The sequence below is a fragment of the Etheostoma cragini genome, chromosome 16 (genome assembly GCF_013103735.1).
Source record: "Etheostoma cragini isolate CJK2018 chromosome 16, CSU_Ecrag_1.0, whole genome shotgun sequence".
NCBI classification, from domain to species: Eukaryota; Metazoa; Chordata; class Actinopteri; order Perciformes; family Percidae; genus Etheostoma; species Etheostoma cragini.
Genome location: NC_048422.1, coordinates 17,812,873 through 17,835,821, shown reverse-complemented (window position 1 = coordinate 17,835,821; position 22,949 = coordinate 17,812,873). Strand labels below are relative to the sequence as shown.

The 22,949-nt window shown below is 39.5% G+C and overlaps 1 protein-coding gene across 1 annotated transcript; it reads right to left on the bottom strand.

The window, feature by feature from the left end:
- Positions 1-6,188: 6,188 nt before the first annotated feature.
- slc45a2 (solute carrier family 45 member 2) lies at positions 6,189-22,313 on the bottom strand. Its single transcript, XM_034895701.1, has 7 exons — positions 21,848-22,313; positions 18,597-18,773; positions 12,919-13,286; positions 11,098-11,241; positions 9,914-10,037; positions 9,079-9,284; positions 6,189-6,451 (listed from the first exon to the last, which is right to left on the bottom strand). The coding sequence occupies exons 1-7, from the start codon at positions 22,311-22,313 to the stop codon at positions 6,230-6,232; spliced, it is 1,707 nt and encodes a 568-aa protein (XP_034751592.1). The 3' UTR covers positions 6,189-6,229.
- Positions 22,314-22,949: the final 636 nt, after the last annotated feature.

Below are 22,949 nucleotides of genomic sequence, written 5' to 3'. Positions count from 1 at the left end.
ACTTTGTGCTCGATAGAGTCATTTAAAGCAGAATGGCAGTAAAGAACAAAACCCAAAGCTGTGATACGGATGCCATTGCAGAGGAATTACTGGAGAAAAAGAAAAAAGCTACCTTGAACCACGTTTTTCTCAGACTAAGTCTCACATTCAACAGTTGGGGTTCGACAACGATGAGGAGCTAACTGCTATCCATGCCCAGCTAGCATCTCTGACTGCAAGCCTTGGCTTTATCAGACCTGATGTGGACCATTTTAAAAGTAACGTGGAAAGACACTCAAGTAGGCTACTCTTGACAGCCAAGGCCACGCTTTTCAAGAGCTGGCGGTGAAGCTAGCAGATATAGAGGACAGAAACCGAAGATGGAACATCTGCATCGTCGGGCTGAAAGAGGGGTAAGATGGCTCTATCTCTTGCACTCCCTTGCCTTGGTTCCTGAAATTGCCAGATGTTTAGCTTGAGACAATAAGAGCCCACTGAATTTACAGTGATAACCCAAAGAAGAACACCACTACTAATCGCACATTGATTTTTAACGTCCTCCGTTGCACAACCAAGCAAAAGATCAGGATTAAAACAACTGCCTGATGAACATGGACTCTTGATTTGTCTTAATCTCTCATTGTGTTCTAGTTTTATTGCATTATCTGAAATGATTACAGATACTGTGTTTTTGAATGATATATCTGTCTTGTTTAATATAGCCTACGCTACATAGGTTAATTAGACCACTACTAGGTTAGAGTCTCCTTTCCAATGTGCTTGCTATTTTGTGCTCTTCTGATTGATGGGAGGCATATAACAGCACCCCAAAGGGAACAGAGGGGGTTCATTGTCTAAAAGACATTTTTAGCGAGGTTGGCTTGTTACCTTTTTCTGACTTACAAAACACATTCTTCTACCATGTTACCTTCAATTAAGAGCAGTACTCAAGGCATAGGGTGTCCCCTGGCAGAGGTCTTTGCCCATCCATCCTATCTGGAAGCTATTTACTGTGGTGCCAAAAACCTGTGGTATGGTATCGAGGTTTTATCAGTTCTTGGGGATATCTGGCCACTTTGACCTTCTTATTGAGAGGATCTGGTATTGCCCAGGCCTGATCGATCTTAAATGAAATGATGTATGGTCTAACATTCCAGAAGTTTCATATAATCCAGACCATCAGCAGATTCACTAAAATTTCAATCATAGGACATGTCTCACCCCTGTGAAAATGCATCACATGAAAATAATTACCAGCCCTTTATGAACATTCTGCCCACTAAAACTCAAGGTACACATCTCTATATTGTCTGGGATCGCGTTCCTGTTGGTCAGTTCTGGAACAATATTGCGACCAAAATATATGCCCTGATTAATGATGCTGTACCTGTTACTGTCAATGTTTTGATTCTGAATGATCTGTCAGCCCTCCAGCTCTCTAAAACTCAAAAATATGCTGTTTTTGCTGGACGTACAGCAGCCAAGAGAATGATATCAACCCGTCTAGTCGTAGATGGACCCTTTCCTTTTTGGATGTCATATACCTGGAGCTCTCCACAGCTCGCATAAATGGAGCACCAGGAAAGACTTTGGGCCTTTGGTTCAGCGTTCTTGAATTTTTGAAATCCATGCTGTAGACTTGTGCTATGGCCTTAATGCTTCTATCTGTGTGTGCGTGTGTTTGATCCCTTTTGTCTCATGCCAGTCTCCCTGTCTATGCCTCTTGATTATTTGTGTTTGTCAATGTCTGTTTCTGTGTGTCTTCTTTGTGAGTTGCAGACATTATTCTCCTTGTTGAGTTTTGGTTGTTTCTCCCTCTTTTGTGTATTTCCTCTCTTTGTTTTGGTGTGGAAACATTTGGTTGCAGTGAGTGAGAGTGGAGGAGGTGCACTGTGCCTTCTTCTGATTGTGTAGTGTACCTTTCTGTGTATTGTCATCTGGACCAATGTTTTGCACTTTTGCTTAAATAATAAAGATTTGTGTGAAGATTTGTGGAGTGTGTGTTCCTCCAGAGACAGGCTAATCTCTCCACTGATCGCCCAGGGTGCTGGAGAAGAGCCTTTGATGTGTTTTGAATGTCTAGGAAACAGACATTTAGACACAACTAAATTTGTCTGTTTTCTTTGACATCTGCAAAACGGATTTGAAAGTGCAGATTCATGATGATCACATCTAAACTCTGGGAAATGTTGTCAAAAATGCTTATGGTAGCTTCATACGCAGCAACTGTCTTCTGTAAATGTTAGAATTATTATGAAGGTGGAAAAACAAGAGAAGCTTTGAAAACTGAGCCTTTTTTTCCAACCCTGGAGGTAGAAGCAGGGAAATAATGAGGAGAAAAGAAGACGTGTGGAGATGTATTAAAAAACTCGGGTTTGAGTGATGATTTGGTTGGGATATGTTTGTCCCTCTCAACGTAGTTTGTGCCAAGTTTGACGTTATGTTAAAAATGCTAAATATATACATATATATTGGTAAAAGAAGAAGACATTGGCTTTTTCCGCTGTAGCCACTGGCCACACCCCTCTCACATGTTAGGTTTATAAAAAGTTAAAAACAATGTTTATGTTCCCTGACTAGCCTTAATTAGCATTCGACTGCCTCACATTAACCCAAGCCTCTAAAAGAATTGATTAGGTCATATCTGACATTTACCATACAGTAGGAGGCTCATTGCCCCCACACAGCAAACAGCAGTGTTGCTGTGTTAATTAGGTCATGTCTGGCATTTAGCAAATAGAAAGAAAATATGTCCCACAGCAGGAATCAAACAGGCTTAAAACCTTCCCCTACTGTGCTGAGACTAGATTTGAACACGTGACAGCTTTTGATTTGTGTCTGGGAGAAACCCAAATGTGCTTGCTTGAGGTGTAACCATCGCATCTGATGCTGTGAAGAAAGCCAGTGAAATGCACTCAACACATCACCATGCCAACAACGGACCAGCGGAAATAGAATTGCCCTAGTTGTCTTTTTCATATCATTTTCATTATTCTGTTTCATTAAACCTTTTGTAAATTCTTCCTTGGACTCTAGCCTTTCTCCTTCCTCATAAATCCAAAGAACACGTTAATATTCTCGTTAAAATTTCTCAACACACACTACCCACTGAGTGAGCAGAGCGCAGGACCAGAGACAGGTGGGTCGAAGAAAGCAGCAGAGCTTTGGCACTAAACAGTATGTCAAATGTCATGGTACAGTATGCAGGTAAAACGTCATTAGTTGGATATAAATAATAATATAATTCCTACTCACTCAGACTCGCACTCTATGATCACCCTGGGTCTGGTTCTTTAAATGTGCTGCTAACTTACAACACTAATATTACGTTTGTCTTAATTTTTTTTTAAACCTGTGGGTATACCATGTATGCCAGTTGCCAACTCTGCCAACACGGTGAACACACGGTTTTTGGGTGCTTTCTGTGGGAATGGTGGCTTCTGGAGGAAAGGAGCATAGACGGTTGTCTGGTGGCCGTGAGTTTCAGGCGGTTGGCAACAACTGGACTATTAATGCCTGGCCAGGAGTTAGGAAATGATGGCTCAGGAAGTTAGGTTGGGGAGATGGATGGTGGGAATATGGTAGGAGGGTAAGTAGTTAAAAAGAAACGAAATAGGGATAGAGACAAATCGGATGATAATGACGGGGAAAAAGGAGCAACTACGGCAAAAAAGAGTGAGGATGAGTGCAAGATATTTATCAAACTGTTACAACAAGGGGCTACTTTTGAAAAGTGGAACCAATCCTACTGACCAAATGTCTACATAAAGATATTAGGGAGGTAATGTGCGCTAAAAAATTGAGAAATGGCGCTTTATTGGTAATGTGTAGAAATGTTGAACGACACCAGAAAGCAGTTAAGATAAATAAACTAGATGGACAGAGGGTGAAGTGTTCAAGGGCGTATGACAAGAAGCTTGTTAGAGGTGTAATCTCAGGGATTCCTCTAAGTGAGTCAGTGGATTTACTGAAAGAAGGAATAACCAATGTTAAAATTAGGACAAGATGGATGGAAGTATACATGACAGTCTTTCAGTTTTGTTAACTTTTGAGGAAGAGAAACTCCCAGGAAGAGTCTTAATTGGCTGTATGAGTTATGATGTCAGGGTCTACATTTCTCCACTGCTGTGGTGTTTTAAAGGCCAAAGATATTGGCATATGGCTGCTGTGTGCAAGGGCAAACTGAGATGTAGCAAATGCAGTGATGAAACACGACTCTGGAAAGTGTGAAGAGGGGGCAAAACCAAAATGTTGTAATTGTGGAGGAGAACATAGCGCAGTATGTGGTGGATGTGAGACTGACAAAAGAATGCAGGAGGTACGGCGAGTTAAAGTAGTCCAAGGTGTTTCCTTTGCAGAGGCAACTGAGAAATTCCCGAAAGGTGTGCCGGTAGAAAAAATAACGACTAGGTCTAAAGTTGTAGGGGTCTGTGAAAGAAGACACACTGCTTGTGAGTAAAGGGGATTTTGTGCTCTTCAGGGCTGAGATAATCAATTGTTCAGCACAGACCAGTAGTAGAACGGAAAGAATTCAGATAATTGTTAAGTCCGCTGTAAGATATTTGGATGCAAATGAAATGCCGTGGGAAAGACTTAAGAGACATTCTTAACGATGAAGCACAACAATCTCAGACATGGGTTGGGGATGCCTGATGGTTTTAATTCTACTCCAGTGGAATGCTAAGAGTTTAATTGCAAATGGTCAAGAATTCAAGACACATGTTGACAGTTTCAAAGAAAAACTTAATGTAATTTGTGTACAAGAATAATGGTTAGTGCCTGGATTGGATTTTCTGATAAAGGGGTATAATTCTATTAGACAGGCAAGGGAAATGGGTAAAGGAGGAGGAGTTGATATTTTTATACAACGGGGACTTCAGTATAGATACATAAAGAAGGTGAATGACTTGGAGTACATAGTTACAGAAGTAAGGTCAAGTGAGGATAAGGTGACTATTTTATACTTTTAGAATCCGTGCAGACAAATGGAGATGAGACATCTGGAGGACATTTGGAAGGATTTAACAGGGAGAATTGTTTGGTGTGGGGATTTTAATGCACATAGTACATTGTGGTGTAAGAAGGATGATGTTAATGGAAGTCTACTTGAAGAGTTTATGGAAGAGAAAGAGTTGGTATGTCTGAATGATGGTTCTGGTACCAGAAGAGACGTGGCAAGTGGTCCAGAGACAGCACTTGATCACACTGTCACAAAAACAGTGCTATTAGGATTCAGTTAGGAGGGGAATTAAGAAAGGAATGTGAAGTAAGAGAGGAGACATGGCTTTTAGATAAGGCAGATTGGGATATGACTAGAGTAGATAGTGATTCATTATTGCTTTCTATTGATAAAAATCATGATGTTGAGAGATTATGTTGTTACATTAGTAGTGGTATAATTGTTGCAGCAGGAGTTTCAATTCCAAAAACAAAGCCTAAATTATTAAAAGAAATAGTACCTTGCTGGTTGAAAGACTTTAAGGTAGTAATAAAGCTAGAAATAGAGCATTTAAGGAACTAAAGAGAACGCATCATCTTCAGAATGTAAACGCTTCGCTTTGCTTCCACGTCAAGTTAAGCTTACGCAAGGCAGCCAACTTCACAGCCACTAAGCCTGTTTGGAAATGAACACCTCTGCTGAAGGTAAATTCGTTAACGATGTAAGACGAGACAAGCCAACACTAGCATCATTAAACGCTTTGCCTTCCAACTTTTCCTCCTCTCTCTCTCTCTCTCTCTCTCTGATTTGCTGATTGCTCTCATTACAGGCTGGATTGGAAGGCATCAGTCCATAACGCAAATGTTGATTACTTATTATTTTGTGAGTAAATTCTGAATCTGCTATATCTGTCAGGTAAATGTGGTAGTACAATGTTTTTCTCTGAGGAGTACACAGTAAGTCAGTAGGCTATACATGGTTTGGGGTCCTTTGTGAGTAATTTTGGGGTGCAATGGTTCTGGAGGAAGCTTTAAGCAGCAATACCACAGGCCAAACAATCGGCCCGTTCCAAATAGCCACATTTTAAACAAGCAGTTTACTAGTTTCTTTAATGTTAACTATTTGGCTCCTGCACCACACCATGCAGTATAATAACTGAACAAGACACCCACTTCTGTGCCACGTCAAGGTGAAAAATGTCACCTTAGTAAAACTAATGGAATCACAAGAATCACAGACACTGTGATGTTATAATAAAGAATCTGTATTTATTAAAAAGTACCATTAAATACATACTGTATACAATCAGAATTAGTCCACATTTCTGATAAAGATGACGATGAAGATGCAGCCGAACAGAGACACGGTCGAGGCCGCGATGACCACCACTATTACACTACTTGCCATGTTGACCAGAGCTCCGAGACCCACGCCCACAATGATCTGAGCCAGCTGGACCATGCAGGTGAGGGCTGCACAGTCCACCCCGCAGCCTCGCTGACTTTCACTGCTTCCTCGCAACTTCAGCCTTTCCTGGAGGAGGAGGAAAAGAAGAGCTATATTTTATGTCATCAATATTTGTTTTAATAGAAATGTCCCGGGCAGGAAATATTCAATAGTTGGGTAAAAAGATTCAGTTCTGGGAAATATCAAGAGGCCACCTCATATATATGTATTTTTTTTATATCTGTATTGGCTTCTGAAGAACAAAACTCTCCTCAAGGGCCTCATTTATTTTAAGTTGAATTTCATCACCAGCTAACTCATTCAATGGTATATTAAATGCCAAGACACATAAAAATGGGAATGCCAAATCAAATGTTGAAAAGCCACCTCCTGAGGGAATATATTTTTTTGTATTTATTGTTTTTCTGAGCGTACAATTTTCTTTGAATTGTATTGACTTTAGCCTCAAGTGTGCGCCCTTCTGCCAGAAATCTAGGTTTCAGCTTTGACATAGAATTCAAATTTATTCTGCTCTGTATTTTCTCTGCACAAGAGGCGTGATCAACGGGCATAGTTCAAAGGACTCCTTACGCAGTTGGATAGTCCTTCAACCAATCAGACCAATGATCCGGGTGATGCACTTTGCAGACACAGGCATCAACGGGTTACTGCGTTTCGGGGGCCGCCATGTTGAATGTAAACAAAAAGCTGCTTGCCGATGCTTATTGGCCGTCGCTTCTCCACTGTCATTGTGTTAAACCCACCAATAGCGCGCCAGGTGGATAAGCCAGGTTGTGATTGTAATGGAAGCAGGATAGAAAAATGTACAGGTTTCACGCCTGAGCTGCAGGGCAAAATCAAATCGCTGGCAGATCTGGCTCCGGCCTTGATTTTCCAGCTCGCTCCATTAGTGGTGAAAGAATAAGCTAAGGCTAACGTTAGTGATGCTAAGCCAGCGTCACAAGCAAATGTTTGTGATTGGTTATGGCAAATCCAGAGTGGCTTTGGGCAGATCCAATAGTTTTAAACTTCAACAGAGCACCCGCCTTCAAGGAAGTTAACACTTGTCAATGGAAAGTGGCCAAACTCTCTGCACAAATTAAATGAAGGAGAGTCTGGTAGGACCAGGCTGGATCTGTCTAATTGACTACTGCATCTCCTTGTACTCTGGGATTTGCCAATCATCTCTATCACGCCTGCGGCTTGTCCAGAATGCGGCTGCTAAATGGTTGACTGGCAACAGAATGAGGGATCATATCTCCGCAATATTGGCTTCTCTTCACTGATTAAAGGTTAAATAGAGAATGCTACTTTAATTGGCCCCTTTATATACTGCCGATCTCCTTACCCTACATCACTCCTCCAGGAACCTAAGATCGTCTAATCAGTTCCTTTTATCTATTCCACAGACTCGGATGAAAACAAAGGGGGATCCCGCCTTATCCGTTACAAACTTCCTATTCATATTAGGTCCATATTCATGTTTTTATTCTTTGGCGTATGAACAAAAGTGTATAGTTTGTATGATGTTCATTGTGTCTATATTTTTTATTGTCTTCCTTTGTTTTTATATCATAATATAACTTTGTACAGCACTTTGTTCAGCCTAGGTTGGTTTTAAATGTGTTCTATTTATTTGAATGAGAAAAGAATTCTTAAACGGTTCGCTTCGGGAAACAACAACAAACTACAAGCTAGCAAGCTACATGCTAAAAATGGCGAGTTTTGAATAAAATTTGGATTGTGCAACAAGGCAGGCCTGCTTGATTCTTTCAGGGAATGATTGTAAAGACTATGTTTATGTCATGATTGTGGGTTTCTGTTGCAGTTTTTTCCCTGTTTATTTGTTCTGTTTCCTTGTTGTTTCACTTCTCATGTTTTCTGTCTTCTGTGTTTTTCCTTGTTTTTGTTTCCATGCCTGTTTTCTTTGTAGTTTCCCTGTTTCTCCCATGTTATGCCTTGTTAACATCCTGTCTTTTGTTTTCCCTCCTTTCAGATTGTCTGCCCCACCCTGATGAATTTCACCTGTTCCCCAGTCCTTGTGTCACTTGTCCCTTGTTTCCCCCTTGTTTACTTGTGTATTTAGTCTGTGTGCTTTCTTTGCCTGTTGTTAGTTTTTTGTCATTCATCGTCCGTCTTTTGTGAAGAGTCCCGTCCTGTGTGTTACTGTGTATTTGTGCTCCTGGATTGTTCCCCATATCTTTCTGTGTTACTGTTTCTTACACTTGTTGCTTACACTTACAAGGCTCTTTGTGTTTCATTAAATTATTATTATTTTAAAATTATTTATGTTCAAACTGATGTTCACTCACCTTCCTGCACTTTGGTCCAAGCCTACAACCTGACAATTTATGGGATTTAAAAGCTGAAGGAGTCAAACCTGTGGCCGCTGCGTCAAGGAGTTAACCTCTACGTATGGGCACACGCTCTCTTCCACGAAAATAAGTTCCTTCCCATAACCATTTTACAGAGCCGCCATCTCTGTGTGCAAAACTTAGCGCAGCCCAAGGAGATTTAGAGTTGTTTAAAGAATTGCAAACATCCCCGACCATCCCGTGCCCTATTCCAGACTGTAAGTGTAGAGTAGCCATACCTTACTCCACAGCACCGTGGAGATAGGTTTGCAAATGTGAGACTAGCCACACCCCAACAACGTTTTTTTCCTCTCATATGCATCTTAACCCTGAAAAAGGTTTCTCTTGCCAGCCCAGTACCTCCTCCTCCTGCTGATACTCCGCTATCAGGTTATATGGGATGGTGTAGAGCGTGCTGGACATGACGCCAAACACGGTGCAGAGGATGAGCGTGACGATGATGTTGGGGAAGAGGCCGATCAGGCTGGTGCCCATGCCGAATACAAAGTAGCCCACAAAGTATAATCCCTTCAGGCCGATGTATGGGAGGAGAACACGCTGCACATCTGAAAACACACAAATCATGCGTCGTCACAGAGAAAATTAGTTTTACTTGAGAATCACACCAACATGAAATTTTGATTAAATCACAATTGTCTTTTATGATTACGATGCTGTGATAAACATTGTGAACCCTCCACATAAGGCATTAGATGTGCTACAGTTCACTGGACATTTGATTGGTTCTGGTGCAGAAAAAAAAAAAGATAAAAAAGATATAAAAAATCTCAATATCCAGACTATGAAAAGAGCCAATTTCACACTTAAATGCAAAGTGATACATTATTTGGCTGACATTTCCTTTGCATGTAGCACATTATTTCTCTCCCTTACATATTTCATTGAGCGTTTCATTGTTATTTCACATTATTTCTACTGTTGGACTGGAATGAAATAGTCAGCTGAATTTACTTCTTTTAAAACATGTTTAATTTGTGAAATAAATGAATGACTGCAGCCTGTAATCTCAACGTGAAACAGAAAAGTATGTCGCAATTGTTGAATATTATTCGTTTTCCTGAACAAGCTTGTCGAGATTGTCATTCACTGAGGTGCTAATGATGTCCCTCCACATTTGGCTATATTAATGGATGTTGGCTCCTGTGAAATAAAACCACAACTTTCTGTTACTTACAAGAGTATAGAGCAGAGGACACAGCATTAATACACAGTCCCCAGCAGCCCACTTCTACTCCTCTCTCATATGTGGCGTAGGCTGTGGAGTTATGGTCTGCATAGGGATTTCCATTGTACACAATCTGCCAAAAAGAGAGAGATAATTAATTTGAAACTCAACATGAAGCAACTGACTGTACACTTCTCATTGCGGCTGATAAAGTCTGCAGTTTTACATAACATGCTGGTGTATCGGGTGTTAATAAACCATGCGTCCTGCTTTGAGGTGCGTCCTTTGATCAACATGTATACTGTGCCACTGTAAAGCATTTATCATTATGACACATGTCAGGAGGAGACTGCATCCTCAGTCTCACCCCCACACAAACAGAATTAATGGAGCTTGCAATTAAAACAATTTCAGGGTTTTTACCCCTTTTCTAAAGTCAATCTCAAGCTTTTCAACTTTTCAAGCAATTTCAAGGTCCATTTTAAAACTTTTTCCAACACCTCACACCACCGTAAATTGCATACAAATACATAGTCAAAATTATCATTTAGTGTTATTGTTACATTAAACGACATAAGGCTATAAACAGACAAAAGAAATCCCCAAAATCCAGTTTACATTGATATAAAACAGATTAAAAAAATTAATTTGAAAACTGGAAAAAAAGAACAATAAGCATATCTGCCTTATAGAGAAGACTTAAATGATCATTATATATTTTTAAAACAGTCAAAACTGCAAATGCAGGAGGCAAGCTCTGTGTGTGTGTGTGTGTGCGTGTGCGTGTGTGTGTGTGTGTGTGTTTGTGTTCAGATAAACTTAAGTTAGACAATAACATTTTAATGATTTTCCTTATTGGTTTTAACACTTAACATAATACTATCAATTTAATCTTAAATAAGTGGATTTTAAAGTGCACCATTCTGTACTAAAAGGAATAGTTCAGTTACGAAATACAGTTGTTTTCTTCTTTTTGCCAAGAATGTGGTGAGGAGATTGATTATTCACTTTACAAATCTCTAAAATACAGAACTATTCATAAATAATCAAAACAGAAATCATTATGAAAGTCACAAGTGATGTCAGCAAGACACTGGCAGCAATCACTGCAATTCAGTTGAAATCTGCTACACTGATTGGTAACATTAGCAAAACATATAGGGCTTCACATGCAGACACACTGAAATCATTACCTGTCCCATAAAATCTGTGAAGAAGAGCATGTTGCAGAGGAAAGCTGTCCATCCCAGCAGGTGACTGACACACAGATAGCGGTAGTGGTTTGGCATGTTGATGATAGCTTTCATCATCGACCTGAACGTCATCCTCTTCTGTGCCTGCGGACACACACAAATATCACACACATCAGCGCCAACAGCTACAACACTGACAGGATTTTTAACAAATTTGAATGATCCAACTGAGTTTTTTTCTGTCAGAGCACTCATTATTCTCCTGGTATTTCATTGGTAGTGGTGCATCAGCAACAGTTCAAAACCTTCAACAATTAAAATAAGACATCTGCAGCCTAAAGACCTTCAAACGAATAAATGAAAGGATTTTACATATAGATAGATAGTTGACCTTAACTCTAGTTGAGTGTTAGAGACAGGACATGATAAAAGACAAACAATCATGGAAATATTATGATTATGAAGAACACTTCAACAGATACACACTGTATTCACTTATGTACTGTGCATAACAAAGAATAGAGCATAGAGCTTAGATAAGGACTATCGAGGCATGGCAGAGATTATGAATCAAATGTCTCCACATGGACACAGAAGTGATTTTTAAGAAGATGATACAAACTCTTCTGACATATCCTTCTTTTCATCAAAAGAAACTGAGCTGGGACAGATTGATTGATGTTCCGAGTTTCAAAAACAAACTCATCAAAATAATAAACTTTTCTCAATCCATGATGTAGAATATGGAATTGACATTTTGTGTTGCACATGACGCATTCACCCTACTGTACATCGTCTTCAAGTGATTCCTCTGCTGAGTCTGGCGTCCTACTGTTTTTAACCATTTGAACCTGAACACCTTCAGGACTATTACATTATTAATCTTCCTGTAAAGGATTAGCCAAGTAATGGAGGGAGAATACATGGAGCAATCTTCACCCAATGTGTTCATAAACAAAAATAAACTGTAAAAAAAAGCGTTTGGCTTCTACACCTTGTTTTTAACCAAAGCTATTCCATAATTACTCAAGACATTCAAATAACATTTCTATGTCAATCAATAACCAAAACTATTTCCATTCATCAGTCACACTGTCTTAACGTCTAATTATTAACCACGCGGCTTGTACTTTAGATAGACTACTGGACTGCTGTAACTGCTATTGCAGTGCATTTAATGTTGGTTTGAAGCCCCTTCTTGCAAAACTTTAAGCTGCAGTTGTAGTTCAGTTGTTTTTATTTTGTGAAATACATTTGAAGCACAACTCAGTGGCAAGCACTGTCTCCTCACAACAGGGAGATCATTGGTTTGTATTTACCAGAGTAGATGGATGGAAATATACTGAATAGGTTAAGGGTTGGTGTCAGTGTGGGAACTGACTGTGACTGAATGTTGAAGGGGATATTTGGACCTTGAGGCTAGTAACACAAGTACTAGTAGACAATATTTGCTTCTAATATAACTTTTATAACTGCGCCACGAGATCAAATAAAAATATTCCCAGTTGTACTGTGCATTTTTTAAACAAAATTTCCCTGTAATTTAGCATGAACATATCAAAGATTACCATCATGCTCATGTCTTTCAGGAGCTGCAGTATGCCTGACATATTAGTCAAAGAATTTTTGCTCAGATAATTTTTTACATTATGAGAATATATAGTATACACACCATATTGTCAGTGTGCTCATGTCTTTTAATAAAGGAAACTGTTTATCGTCCATTTTCTCTGAACTAATTCTCCACTGTGACCGTGAGCATGAATGAAAAAAAAATCTGCATTCCACATTATTTTACAATTGATCCCGCACATCACATACCTCCTTGTTTGGCTGCTTGGCGCTGGAGGTCACTGAGTTGGCCTCTCCCAGAGCGGAGAATGACCTAGGCCTGAGGTCTGGGATGGATGCAGGACGTACTTGTGAGACAGGTTCTTTAGCCAGGGCTCCGTAACCATTGCTGTGGGAGCCCAGTAGGCGGAGGACACTGGAGGTTGAGGGATCTGAGGCATTTGGGTCCTTGCCCAGAGGTTGCTCTGGTATACTAAATAGGTGCACAGTGAGGAAGATGCCCCAGGTCACTGCTGAGAAGAAGTAGATGACTTGGTATTCAGAGCCCAGCAGCTGGCCCAGTATAGAGTGACCCCAGTCAATAGCTCCTATCAGGTAGCCACACGCTCCACCCAGACCTGGAATACACAGGAGCAAAGCTTAAAACACGGTACACAGAGAAGTGCATTTATTTTATTTTTTTTAAGATTAAGTACTGTACACCTTGAAATTCTACTAGAACCTTTTTTCTTCCAGCACATAGATTTCCTTTTGTTAGAGTGGTTGTGTGTTTTAAATTTATGTGACAAACTTGTTAGCAAACAGTTCATTCAGAGTGAAGAGGGGGTTTAGCATGGATGTGTGAAAAGAACATTTTTAAAGCTTGATAAAAGGTTTTTAGAGCTTTTTAGTTTTTTGGTAGAAGTTTTTTTAAAGCTAAACAGCTGCCTGCCGCAAACAATTCTATAAGAGCGGCGAGAAATTACATATGTAGAAACATGTCCCTGTGATTATGTGTAGGGCGAAAAACAAATGATTTAGTGTGGAGCTCCCTTATTTAAACAACACGTGTACTGTTGTATTTCAGTGTGTGTCTAGCGTTTAAGTTTGGTAATAGTTTAGGTTGTACATGCATACAAACTAGCTCATGTTTAACTAAATGAAATCAGCTACTTTCTGTCCTGTCATACCTGTGGTTAAAGTGTTGGTAATTTCAGGTTTTACTTTTGTAGAAGCTTTCATTTAAATGACCCAGTTCTGGACAAACTGTATGACAAAAGGAAAAATAAATAAATTTTCAATGGTATACCCTCTGGGTTAATAAGCATAACAAAGTAAACAAACATCAAAATGAATGTTTTTGTATTGATCCACAGTATTTATTTGCTGCAGGAAATTAAGATCCCTGCGTGGAGCACAAATCAACGTTAAATTATGAATAACACAATCTTTTCCACCAGATTAATTTAGATTATAGTACAGTAATCTGGATCAAGAATTTGGTATTTGCCACTAACATGAAGGCTCACTATCTGCGGACAGCTCTGCTCTAACTGGCTTTCACGCACAGCACATCCTCCCCTTTTTTACTGTAAAAGGAAATTGATATGCTGACAGCTTCAGGAAAGATGAGAGACCGAATAGACAGAAAAAATCCTATATATGTACCAATTTTTACATGTGGGTTGCCTACAGAGTGCGCGGAACGCCTGTTTATCAGCACAGTATGCAACACAGAAGATCTTGAAGCACAGATCATGTTTTGTTTTGGTGAGATGGAATTTCTTTAATCTTGCCCCTAGGAAGACGTATATGTGCTTAATACAAAATGTTGCCTAAAATGTATACATGCAATATTTATGTTAATATGTGTAAACCTACACAGAAAAAAACCCTAAAACAACGTAATTGGTTGGTTGGTTGATGTGATGTCTGATTGACTAACTGCAGCCCCCAGAACAGATATAAAATGTTCTGCTGTTTGCAGCTGAAATGGAGGCTATTTTTCTACAGTAAAGAAGCTGGTCGGTAAAGTAATAAACCATTCAGGAGTCACACTTCACTTCACGACATGGCTGGAACCTTGCTGTTTATGTACTGCATCAATCACTTTATTCTGATTCAAGATTCTTACTCAAGATTACTTACCTCAAGTGTGTACTTTTCTGCCCCTGCAATAACTTTGAAAGTCTTATTTCAGCCCAGTGCACCAGAGCTAATCAGAGATATGTCTGTAGTCAACTGTGGACGTATCAAATATATACACAGAGAGATTGAAAGCAAGATTTCATATCAGCATGGTGCAACTTGGTTTTGATGTAAATAGACTATCAGAAAGCTGTTGTCAACTGTTAGATTAAACACCAAATATATTGATAATCGATTAATCGGTTAGAGTAAAAAATCTAAATTCCAGCTTCTAAAATGTAAATATTTTCTAGTTTGTTCACTTCATGACAGTAAACATTTAAGGATGTAATCTTAGGCTCTGGAAAACACGAAACAACATTTTCCCCCATTTTCTTACATTTTATAGACCAAACAACTAATAATTTAAAGATGTAATCTTAGGCTCTGGAAAACACGAAACAACATTTTCCCCCATTTTCTCACATTTTATAGACCAAACAACTAATAATTTAAAGATGTAATCTTAGGCTCTGGAAAACACGAAACAACATTTTCCCCCATTTTCTCACATTTTATAGACCAAACAACTAATAGAGAAAATTATCGACAGACTAATCAACTATGAAAATAACCATTAGTTGCAGCCTAAAGGTATTAATTACACTGAAGCAATTTTACATTGAAGCTGAAAAATAGTTTAGCAAGGATAAACTGGCTCACAGAGGCAGGCCTAAGTATATCTATACAATAACGGAAATAACCTAAACAACTTTTAAAAGTATGTCTTTATTGCATACAAGAATCTACAGAAACACACACTGCTTTGTGAGGCTCATCATCTTAGTTTAGTGTAGAGGTGTTGGCCACATGTACACACATTTCTAACACTGAATCTAACTGCACTGACTCACCTGAATCACCACTGTCGCTGACTAACGGTGAAGACCAACTGACACTGTGTCATTTTTTTATGGGACATGATGAAATCACTTGGCAAGGCTTTGTGGGATTCCAAAATAAAGTAAGGTAGGGGTTGAAAGAAGGTGAAATTTGTTTTGGGACCACACTGTTTTTTGAAGTGAGGCTGACAACAACAAAAAAATGCAGTGGTGGGCCGTATATACATATCTGTGGAGGAGAAGATCATTAATGTACTGTTCTCCCAGAACAGTACATTAATTCATTCCCTCTTTCCTGGCCTCCAGGATTAGAGATACAAACGGCTACTTGGCACAACGTCATGTAAATGGTTGGAGAAAGGACATGTTGCCTATTCAGACTATGTTTGCAAATGTGTAAGCTACTCGCTAGATATAAAGTCAGGGGATCACTAAAGTTTACTGTTAAAAGAATTCAGTTGGTAGATCTAGTGCTGTAGTTGATAGGATAAAAGGCTGGATATATTTAAGTAGGTTGTTCATCTAAGAATGTCATTGACAATGCAAGGCAACATGTGCATTTTGCTTCTCTCGTACAGAGGACCTTCCTAAAGATTCCCATTAAATGCAGTAGTGAGTGTGTGAACCTGCATTTGTTACAAAGTCCTGACTCTCTTTAATCACACTTTTATTGAATCAGTTTTTTTCATTTAAGTTAGCAGCCTGGTTAGGGAACCTTTCTTAAACCTCTCTAAACAAAAACTCACTTAACCAAATGACTGTTCCCATCCATTTCAATCAGAGTTTTTTCAACAATTTTGTGGTGTGCCACAAGGAGACCCATCAATGTTTTGTCATGAAGAAGATCAACCGGCAGAACCTGATGCTTAGGAAACAAATCCAGAGGTGTTTGTAGAGCTAGACATCCTCACCTTTGCTGAAAATCCATTAGTGGTTTTGCGAAAATCTACAAATAAAGAAACTTGCAGATGCGTGCATGTAACTCACATCACCATAGTCAAATTTACTTTTTTTTTTCTTCACATGTTCACTGATTCAGACTATGCGATTAGAAAAGTTCCCACAAAAGCCACATGAATCACAGAGAAACAACAGCTTGTGCCCCCTCCTCTTCAAACCTCACATGCCATTAGTGGCAGGGGGGTCTAAAGAGTCATGTGCCTGGCTGCTGTGTCTCTCAGCCCAGACCCATGACTCCAGCACATGACTAGCTCAGGGCTGGATTACTGCCAACTAGCATGCTTACACCACCTGGTGCCTGCTGACAGTTAAATGCAATATTTAATGGCGTAGCCTTAGCCTAGAATTGTTTACTCAAGCAAACTAAAAAGATAGTTAGTACTGACTTGTTTCTGAATGTGTTCATTGGTTCCTAAGTTCTCTCTAAGAAAAGTGTGTGTTTAGGATGTGAAAAATGCATTTAGCGTTCTCCCTTCAGAGAAACGGAAATCTCCAACTCCAGATGAGGAGTCAAAACTAACTGATGTGTTGGCTGATTTTGATCTAGCTCCATTAGTCTCAAATTTACTTTTATAGTACAACCCTGAGACGCTTGGCCATGTCTGAACTTTCCATCTGACAGCACAAGTGGTGAATCTATTCATCCATTCAGACAAATGTCCATGACTTGAAGTGCTATTGAGAAAATCTTCCAAGACATGTAAGTGTGTCTTTTTCAAAGTGGCTAAGGAGCACACAATTTAAAGTTTTGGAAAGGCACCCAAAGCCCATCTGAGATGTCACGCTCTGACATGAAATGCATGTTAAAAAACTCAAAAAATCCCTCAGAGAAAAAAGGAGTTCCACATGAAAGAGTGAGCCAAACTTCCTCTGTCACTCCCTGAGAGACTAATTATAAAAATAAGTTTATGGTTATCCTCAGCAAGAAAAGGATAGCTTTCACATGGGGACATTATACTGGTAAGATTTCAATGACAAATTAGTAAAGCAATAACAAAATGTGGGAAATGAGAGAAATACCTGGCTCATGTTCATCAGTATGTATAACTACAGATTAAAGAAAACAACATTCCCTCACTATATCTTTAATATAGTATATGTTTATAAAAAACGATTTTGGACACAGAAGTTACACTCAAACCAAGACTTCCTGGTGTCTTGTCTTTACCGTGTGCCAGGCAACCAACAAAAGAAAGTCCCTGTTGTCACTCCCCAATGTGAGTTGAGTGCAGATGTAAACGGTTTACGGCATAATGTGTCATACTGAAATTTGTGAAATTCATGAAAAAATAAACTTTTCTTATTACAAACAAAAACAGAAGATGTAAATCATTTCAAAAACGTTTTAGCTATCTATGGCTGTTTGATTGCTAACCTTAGCTAAAAACTCCATTCAGCTGACAGCCTTTGTTGTGTTTGATGCTTACTTGTAGCCAGCAGTGAACAAACTTAGTTAAGTAGGTCCCTTTTTACTGTATTGACATTGCAGAAATCTCTTGTTAGCATCTTGTAGGCTACTCGTCGCAAAGTGACGCATGCGCGACTAAAATCAGCACACGACTTACATTGGGGAGGGACACTTGTGCCCAGCTAAGAAACAGTCTGGCACATAACCCCAATATACAACAACAACTTTGTCCTTTTACACAGCAGATTGAACTCTTTTGTATTCAATCTGCCATCTTGTATTGCAATAAGCAACCACAATAAAAATAAGACTTCATATTTTTGTTTATTTTAATCCTTGACAATTGTGTTTGTTTTAAATCTTTTCAATTCAATCTACCTACACTCTGGTTTTTGTACAGATTAAAAAAAGGAACCTCTCATCAAACAAAAATGATCAAGATGCATGTTAGAAACAGCCAGCGAGGAGAAGAGCAATGAAGTAAACACAGCAGTTTGTGTGTGTGTGTGTGTGTGAGTGTGAGTGTTTGTGTGTGTGTCAGTATTACACACCTGTGAGTAGAGCATGGTAGTGTAGACCTCTTTCCTTGTCTCGATGTGAACACACATCAAACAAGTAAGCCTTGATGGGCCCGTCGATGAAGTCTGCAGCAAAGTCAAACATCACGACTCCGAACATCACCACCACTATGGCCCATGTACTCTTCAATGACCTGTTGCTGACTATTGCTGCAAAACAAATGAAAAACATCTCATCACTCATCAAGCACTGTGTATAAATAACAAAATGATACTGTCATGATTATTTTTCGAGTTAAGTTGAAGTGTCAAATTTGCATGTTTAATTTCACAGTTAAAAGACTGGCAGCTAGCACAATGAGAGGCACTTAGAGCTTGTCAGAAAAATACAAGAAGAATTTTAGGCGTAATAAGTGGCAATTCGCGGGTTCAAACCTTTTTTCTCAATAGCAACTTCAAAGTAATTTCACACATGTGGTCCAACGTTGTTATAAAACATATCCTGCAAGCTTATTGACGATTGGACAAACCGTGCAATTTGTTTAAAATGCCTACAACTGATTGTCAGAAACATTTATTTTTAATTCAGTGTGCTATGTAGCTCAGTCCAGCTCACGGAAATTTGAGAAAAGCAAATGACCAACACAAAAACAATTGCAAATAAAGCTGCAAGCTGCGATTCTACACTCAAACCTATTGTATCTGAAAACAGAGTTTGTGATGTTTGGCCTTGCTGATTTGTGTTCATTTATGTCCAGAGCCACGCCCCTTTAAAAGTTTTTGGTCCATAACTTGAAAAGTAATTGAGATATGGACATGCTTTATAAAATTTGTAATAAGCTTGATCCATTGATGAATCACTGAAAATGTGGTGATAATTGGACCTACAGTGTAGGAGGAATTTTTCAAAAAATTCAAAATGTCAGAAAGTATAGGCAGACCTTAATGATCCTTGAGGCTTTTTTGTAGAGCACATTAGGGGGGCGTGGCCTTTCAAAGTTTGCATTTTTAAGCCACTTACAGCGCCACCATGTGGCCAATTGGGTTCATTTTCTATAGAAGCACATGCACACCATTTCCAGTTATTCCCCCAAGTTTAATGTTTCTAGCTCATTCCAGCTCACAGAAATTTGAGCCGGCGCAGCAGACAACAAATAATAATAACTAAAACAGAAAAAAATGGTTTGAACCCTAACTATGTTGCACAGTTAACAATTATATATTAAAACCTGGCTGTTTGATTATAAAGCCCACTCTTTTTCTGTGTACTCATCAAAAGGAATAAGGGTTGCTGAGAAATATTTATCTTAAGTAAAATATACTGAATGTGTCCATTAAGACAAGAACAAGGTTCAAGTCTGAAATGTTAGATGAAGAGAATGTTTCAATGTACTGACCTTTCTGTAGTACTGTAGTACTATTAAACAACAAAGATTCCTGTGGCATTCACTACAATCCTGAGAATCGTGGAAGGATAATCAGCTTATCCAGCATGCATCGGAAGAAAGAAATACTTCATAGTCCGTATGATGATTATAGCAAAGCCCAGAGCTTTGTTAATAGAGACTCAATCCAAAAACACAGCATGCAACATAGAAAAAAAGGTACTTCAAACGAGCTGATTTAGATTTCCTTTTTGACCTAAGCTCCTGATTTGAAACAAGGATATTGCACTAGAAGCACAGCTAGTATAAATACACATTACAGTATCTTTCTTGTATAATTTTAACCATTTCATTATGAATAGAGATCTCTCAACCTAGTGTACCCAACTACCCTTTACATTTTACAGTGTTTGCAGATTCTTTTGGACATTTTTGTACTATTCAATATCCTGTCCCATGATTATTCTTAATTATCATCCAATCAAAACATATGATTGAGGTATTAGTGAGGATGACATATGTCAAGCTCCGGCATTAAATAATTCCTGGGCCAACAGTGAAAATTAGAATGGGGGAATTTGTCAGTGAATATTTAATTACTTAACCCCACAGTGATCATGTTCATGTGGCTCGTCTCAGAAAAGGTCACAAATTCTTTCGTCAGGGAGATCTTCTCGTGATGCTGCCTGCCGGATACTCAGGAGACAGTCTGGGCAGGGGCGTTAACATAGGCAGGGCATGCAGTGGCCCGTGGATTGAGGTAGGGGGGGTGGGGGGGCATAGAGACAAATATGTGTTGGGCTAAGGAAGGTGACCTTGCAAAAGTGATTCAGATTGCCACCTGGGAAATATGCCTGCGTTCAAAGAAGAACTCACATGAATATATTCCCTTGAGGAAAAAAACGCATTGTTTTAGTTTTGTATATAAGATAGTCAGTAGCAATAGCAAAAGTAAATGCTTATTCTACATAAACTTTAAAAAAACAATACAATTAAACCAATGTCTTATTTCCTTTGGTATTTTTGTCATATACAGATATGCAATGGCCATTGCTAAGTGACATGTAGTGTGATGCTGTCCAAAGTTAAGTCTGTAGCTAGTTTATGTGCAAAAAGTTGTCAAGACTGACAAGGTGACCACATCTCCAAGCCGAGCGAACAGTAATGCCACTCATAATAGCATGTGCTGGGGCCCTTCACAACTACCTTACTCTTCTGAGTCTGAATTGTCTAAATGTTATCAGTTGCTTTAAGTCTTAAAACTAAAGGTGCCTTGACATTTTCGTAGTCATGCCCTATGGCAATGCCTCATTCTCAGTCTGTGCCTTCAGGCATCAACTCAGGACCACCCAAACAAGTCACACATTTATCTTCAGTCACAAGTTAAACGTGTTGGCATAAAAGCCTCTCGGGACCTTGTGCTCACACATTTAACAAGAAAAAAATCAGATCTTGATGGATGTGACTTTTTTCCAAAATAAGCGAGAAAATACTGATACAGTTCAAAACCTGAGTCTGTAAAAGTCTAAGAGATAAGACAAAGCTTTGAAGGCAAAATATACAATATAATTAGATCATTAAAATGTATGACTTTTATTTCTAAAAAGGCACATTTATAGTCATTATTCTGCATCTTTTTAAGTATAAGCATACATTAGAATGAGATCAAGGTGATGTCAGACTTCAGCAGTGTGCTCTACAGTTTTTCTTTTTCGCTGATGAAATGAACAGATTTTCCATTCTCTTTTATTCCCTCTGAGTCAAAAGCAGTCAGTCCCAACAATCTCGAACTCCCTTTCTGATTAAAAGAAAGACTAAAAATATACCTGCACTTCCCCCCTACTGTCTGTTTCTCTTTCTATTTCCTCTCTTTTTTAAATCCTCCCGCCCATCCCTTACCTGAGACGACGGCATCCCCGTTCAGGAACAGGGTGATTCCAATCAGCATGAGGATGCCCAGGACCAGGATGTAAGGCCTCCGCCGGCCCCACGACGAGCGGCAGTAGTCGCTGGCCGAGCCGATGATGGGCTGGAGCAAGAAGCCCAGAATGGGACTAATCAGCCACACCAAGCTGTACAGGCTGCGGGGCAGGCCCACGCTGAGAAGGACCGGTGTGACGAATGCTGCCTCCACAGCGTAGCAGAATTCCCTTCCAAACATGACCATGCTGTGAAGGATGAGGCGGCCCCTTGAGCGCCTTGACGGCTCTACGGCTCCGAACACAGCAATCTCCTCACTGTCCACATAGTCCTCTTTGGAACTAATGCAGTCTGTTGGGTACAAAGAATTGCTGATGTGTTTGCCAGGCTCTGAGAGCTGGCAAGGTTGGGGCCTCGCTGACTGGTCCTCTGATAAAAGGGTCATGGTTGGGAGAGAGAGAGAGTGGAAAGATGGGGTTGAAGAAGAAAAAGGGAGAAATCCAGGGGAGTGAAGAGGAGATTTAGGTGAAAAGAGACAAAGATTATGGTTGTGTCTCTCTCAGTCCGCCAGGTGATGGATAAATGGCCAAACGCCAAATCCTTGCCTTGGTGCTCAGCTTGAGCTAATCCTCCTCTCTACTGCATAGTTGAGCAATGAGTCCAATATCCACACAGCTTTACTCTACATGTAAAGGTCTGCCTCCTGGTCTGAGCAGAGAAGAATGGTACTCATTGAAGAGGGAAGGAGGAGAAAAAGAGGTGGGTGTATTTAAGAGATTACCAAATGTTTCTTCCCCTTTTTCAGTCTTTGAAGTACTGTAGTAAAGGCCCAAAGCAGTTTATGTGAGCTTGTGAGTGAGACGTGTGCTGGTCATCTCTTCCCATTGATTACAGATACAGCAGATACAGATATTGAACTGTCAGCCGGACCAGCACTTTGGTCCAAACCGAAAAATCTCATCTACTATGGATGGATTGCGATTGAATTTTGTACAGACATTCATGTTCCCCTTTAGATGAATTGTAATAATTTTCGTAATCATCTGCCATTTTTATCTAACACATTATCAGATCAAAATGT